The 5,135-nt window shown below is 40.8% G+C and overlaps 1 protein-coding gene across 1 annotated transcript in view; it reads left to right on the top strand.

Moving 5' to 3' along the window:
* Positions 1 to 5,135, top strand: part of LOC138054647 (uncharacterized) — a 20,768-nt gene extending 15,633 nt beyond the window's left edge. Inside the window, exon 2 of the mRNA XM_068901136.1 lies at positions 1,280 to 5,135. Within this exon, the coding sequence (XP_068757237.1) occupies positions 1,280 to 3,969 (2,690 nt within the window). The 3' untranslated portion in view covers positions 3,970 to 5,135. The remainder of the gene's footprint in view (positions 1 to 1,279) is intronic.

The raw sequence follows: 5,135 nt of genomic DNA, 5'->3' as shown, positions 1-5,135 counted from the left end.
GGAGCTGCTCATTTGTGGGTTCTAATGGTCCCGTGAGGAATGAATCAATGATGAAATGGTATATGAAATGAATCATATATGAACTGCGGATATGAAATTAAGTGAAGTTATGATCTTCGCAGTTATGAGCGCAATTTTTTGCAATTGACCAGCTCCCAACGTCAGTGGCTTTATAGCATCGCACCGGAATCGCAAGGTCACGGGTTCAAACCCCGTTTTAGTCCTGAATTTTTCAGACTTCTCTACGCAATTGCAAAAATTGCGCTCATAACTGCGAAGATCATAGCTTCACTTGATATCTGACAGTCTTCAAAATTTAAAAGATCAATGTTGAAGTCATCCATAAATAGATATAACTTTTTTTTCTTTTGAAATTGTGTCTAGAGTTGAATAAAGGTACTTGGTAAAATCTTCAGGTCTACCGCCTGGGTGCCTATATAAGATAGCACATACTAGATTCCTGTATGGAGAGCGGTTAATCTCGATCTATAGCGATTCAAATTCTTTAGTAGTTAAACAGAGATCGTCTCGAATATGAAATGAAATCCCTTCTTTAACATAAAACCCCACACCACCAGCATTAGTTAAAGTTGGCTTTAAAACAAAATCATATCCATTAATAGTGATGTTGCTGGTTGGATCTCACCTGTTTTAAGTCCTCATTAAACGCTATAGATTCCTGAAGCACAGTCCAGATGATTTATATTGTGGCTTTTTAACATATTTCGCATGTAAAATTTCAATACTTTGCACTTTTGATTCTTGCACATCTAGCAAATCGACATGAGTATATCGAATACTTTTGGATCAAAATAAAGGCTTCCTGTTTGTTATAGATTAATTTCATCACACAGCCAGCATGATCAAATGAAAAGCATCAATGTTTCGAGTGTTTTGGATTAGATTGAGGAACTGTTAAGGCCGTTAATTTTCTTGTGATCGGTGCGATCGCTGCAAAAACAGTTCAACGATCGTATTAATTTAAAAACCACTCTCCTTGCAGCGATCATAACATTCGTGGCGACAACGACCTCTGAGCGGTTAGACTTCAGTCCTATTTCAAAGATCGGTAGCCATCGCAACGGTAGATAAGAGCGATCCAGCGGAGCAATCATAGGAAACCCATCCTTAGGAATAACCAATGGATAAGATTCTTGTCCACACGTACAACACAATTGTTTTCCAAAACGCTTTCAGTTCTTGGCACGTGCTGCGATTAGTTACGTACAAGTAGTGCTTCACAATGATCAACCCCGTATTCTTTTTATTCTTCCTCTAGGTTTCTTAAATATTTTTGTGTATGAAGATGAAGGGTCATCGACATTACTTGGTCATATGGATGTTTCTCAGCCTAAACCTGTTTGGAACTCTCAGACCATTTGTCCTCCCCGCTCAGTCAAACCTAGAGATAGGTTCATGTCAGTGCTGGGTACGGGTGGCGTGTCGTTTGCAGTCGACGTAAGTCAAAATCCTTCAGAAATTATGTTGGATAAACCACAACCAGTGGATATCAAGTACACCGAAGCGATCGTTTTTCCGTTCAACCCTCCAAAAGATATCTCAGATAGACAATTTGACATCACTGTGACATCCACGTCAAATACACCAGCTTACTTGAAAGTGTCTCAGATCCGCACAGATGTCGACGACAACATAGAAGTTGTGGATTACAAGAAGGCGTCACTACGTCTTTCCTTTACTAAGATAGGACGGATTACCATGTCCAAGGTGTCTGTACCTCCTTTAACCGACTCTACCTCCACCTGGTTCATTGGAATAGCATTAAAATACTCTACAGGTAGTTTAAAACCCACTGAGTCGAAATATGTTACTTTGAAACTGTCACAGTCATTTGATTACAGCTATGCTGGACCTATCTGTACTTTGTTTTTTGTGTCTCTGCTGTTAGGCATAGTAGTGTCAATAGCTGGATTGCGGCTTTTTAAAGAATATCTTCTTAAAGTTAATATTCCAGAACCACTTGTTAAAGTTAACGCGAGTAACAGGGACCAAGACATGTACAATCAGCCTAGCACTGGGCAGGACAATGGTAATAATTCTCTGTCGGATATGATTACAAAATTTGGGGCATTCATTTTCGCCATGTTGAAGGTAGCATACAAATGTTGGTTTTCGGGGGGTCCTAAAACCTATTCTTATGCTACAGGGGTTGCCGGTTTCGTGCTTATGATTGGCGCGTGCCAATTTGTCATTGCAAACTGGTATGTGATGATCCAAGAGGGTGATAGAGACGCTTGCTATTACAACGACCATTGCTATAGAGTTAGCGATTATCATGATATTCCACTGAACTTAATGATAAGTAACTTAACTTACATAGTCCACGCGCTGATTTTAACTGTGTGCGTGTGGTACATGGAAACAGACCTGCATCTTTTCTGTGATAATCTTAAGAAGTCTGTGACCTCTGGGGAGAAAGCCACTCAGCCTGGTAACGGGCGGGAAAATGGCAACAATAGTGACAATCGTCAATCAACCTCTTCTGGTTGTAAAGGTAAACAAAATGAAGCCCTACCAAACCATGTTTTCGTATGTCCCAATATTGCTCTGCATCTTCAAGAGGGGGCTGTCCCAGAGCATACTCTAGGAGACAAAGAAAAGAAGACACTAATGGCCCGAGCACTGAAAAGGAAGTACTCTTATTCCATTGGGTATGCCTTTGCCTGGGCACTCCTTTTTGAGGGATTGTTTTCCTTGCTTTACCATTTGTGCCCAAGCAGGTACACATTTCAGTTTGACTCGGCATTCATGTTTGTAATTGCCGGTTTAACTGTTCTGTTGGTGTATAATGGTATGGAATTGAGTGAGTGCCCAGTGGAGAAACCACCAGGAGAGCAACACCCAATCGAGTCGGACGTTCAGCTAGGAGAGCAACACCAAATCGAGTTACAATCAGTAAAACAACACCCAGTTGAAGAGCCAGTAGAGAAACCCCCGGTGGATGCATTGAATGTGAAGGAACAAGCGGGAGAGCAACACCCGGGAGAGCAAGACCCAATCGAGTCGGACGGTCAGCGAGGAGAGCAACACCAAATCGAGTTACAACCAATAAAACAACACCCAGTTGAAGAGCCAGTAGAGAAAGCCCCGGTGGATGCATTGAATGTGGAAGAACAAGCAGGAGAGCAACACCCGGGAGAGCAACACCCAATCGAGTTGGACGTTCAGCGAGGAGAGCAACACCAAGTCGAGCTACAATCAGTAGAACAACACCCAGTTAAAGAGCCAGTAGAGGAACTCCCGGTGGGTGCATTGAATTTTTTCCTTTATTTCATAGTGCCACTTTTCATCTTCAATTATATTGGTACACTCTATCACTCCGAATCTGGGCTGGCTATAGGATTGCAAGTGGTGTTTTTTATCTCTCTGATCATTTGGTGGATCGCAATGGGTCTCTGGGCTTTCCATAAGCTCAGTCTTAAAGGGATTTTGTCATTAGGAAAGTGTGAGGGAAACACGTGCTACTACATTTTTGGTTGCATCATTTCTCCACCTGCACTGTTTGTACCGATCTTTCTCCTCATGGACCTTTCTCAAGGGTTTCTGTTTACTTGTATTGTAGAGAGTTTTTGGGCTGTTTCTGCCAAAGCTAAGCTTTTTCAAAAGCTCCGGAAACTCTGCTGCGCCATCTGGAAACTACTGCGCCATTGCAAGTGTTCAGGTACGTGCACGTGGTGGGAATTTTTACGAGGATTTTATATCTTCGTAACTGTTGCCTGTTTGACAGGAGCTTTTGGCGTATTCTTAGGCCTGCCAACCACCGACAAAACAGCGTCACCTGAAGATTCTCGTGATCTCAACAAAGAATGCGCAATTCTTGGGTTTTTCGATTGGCATGACCTCTGGCATTTTTTGTCTTCTTTTGCCTTACTAATGGGTGCATTTGTTGTCATGTTTATAAGCGCTAAATCAGAAAGTGTCGATGGAATTTACATGGCATTGACCTAGGCTCTTACCCTATGCAGGATTTGCCTTTTCCAAAATGAACAAACAAAAAAAAAATTTGTACTGATCCTGTGGTAGACATTAGACCATGTAAACATATCCCCGTTTGAACAAAAAGTCCGAAAAGTTCCGAGACCTCCAGGCAGAAATGATTTTTTTCCTTTTGATGTTTCTCTTTCTGCGACGAAGCGACTTCAGTTTGTATCGAATCGACTTTCATTTGTATCGAAACGACCGTAAACCAAACAAAACCTTCGCTAACTTGATGCCACATTCAGAAATCAAAAGAAAAGCCTTAAAATCCTATTCCACATTAAACCCAACGTTCCTGTTGAGACCCAATGAGGTAGTAGCCCCTGGGACCCGGTTTAAACAGGGTTTTTATCCTTGTTATTATGCTTATTCAGCAGCGATGTAAAGCCGAAATAGTTCTGTCGCTTGTTTAACTGATTACTAAATATATGCTAAGCCAACACTTGCACAGAGTAAAAGTTGGCTCAGTGCAAAGTAACCTAACGTTGCAACATTTACTACGCATTTTAAATGCACCAGTAGCTTTAAATGAAACTGATGTAGGTCAGATAATTTTACAGTGTAAGCTGAATTTAAGTGTAGGAGAAAATGTATTCATTTGAGCTTTCCTTCACAAAGATATAATATAGAATACAGAATAGAGCTTTTCGAGAAAGCACAACTCATATTTTGTAACTTACCGATGAAATGTAACTTGTAGTATTATTAATAACAAAACATTTCAAATGTACCAACAGCTTTAAACAAAATCAGTTAAGCCTAACAACTTTACAGTACAAGCTGAATTTTACCGTTGACGAAATGTATTCATTTTAGTTTTGCTTTAGATAATTGTAACTATAGAGATTAGAGCTTTGCAAGAAAGCACAACTCATGTTTTGTAGCTTATTGATAAACATATCAACGTTGATATGTTATTTTACTACATAACATTAACTAAAATATTAAGGATGCCAGTTATACGAACCTGCTTCGTTTGTACTCCTCCCACACTCCTCTCCCCCCATATTGACTGGCCAATGCTCATGTCGCAAACATATTCTGGAGGCAAAAAGACAAGACCCCTCCCCCCTTCCAGATATGAGTTACCTCCGGTACAAGCCTAGCCAGATCCCCTTTAAGGCGTATAAGCCCAG

Source organism: Montipora capricornis, chromosome 6 (genome assembly GCF_036669925.1).
Source record: "Montipora capricornis isolate CH-2021 chromosome 6, ASM3666992v2, whole genome shotgun sequence".
Taxonomy (NCBI): domain Eukaryota; kingdom Metazoa; phylum Cnidaria; class Anthozoa; order Scleractinia; family Acroporidae; genus Montipora; species Montipora capricornis.
This window is presented reverse-complemented; position numbering and strand designations above follow the sequence as displayed.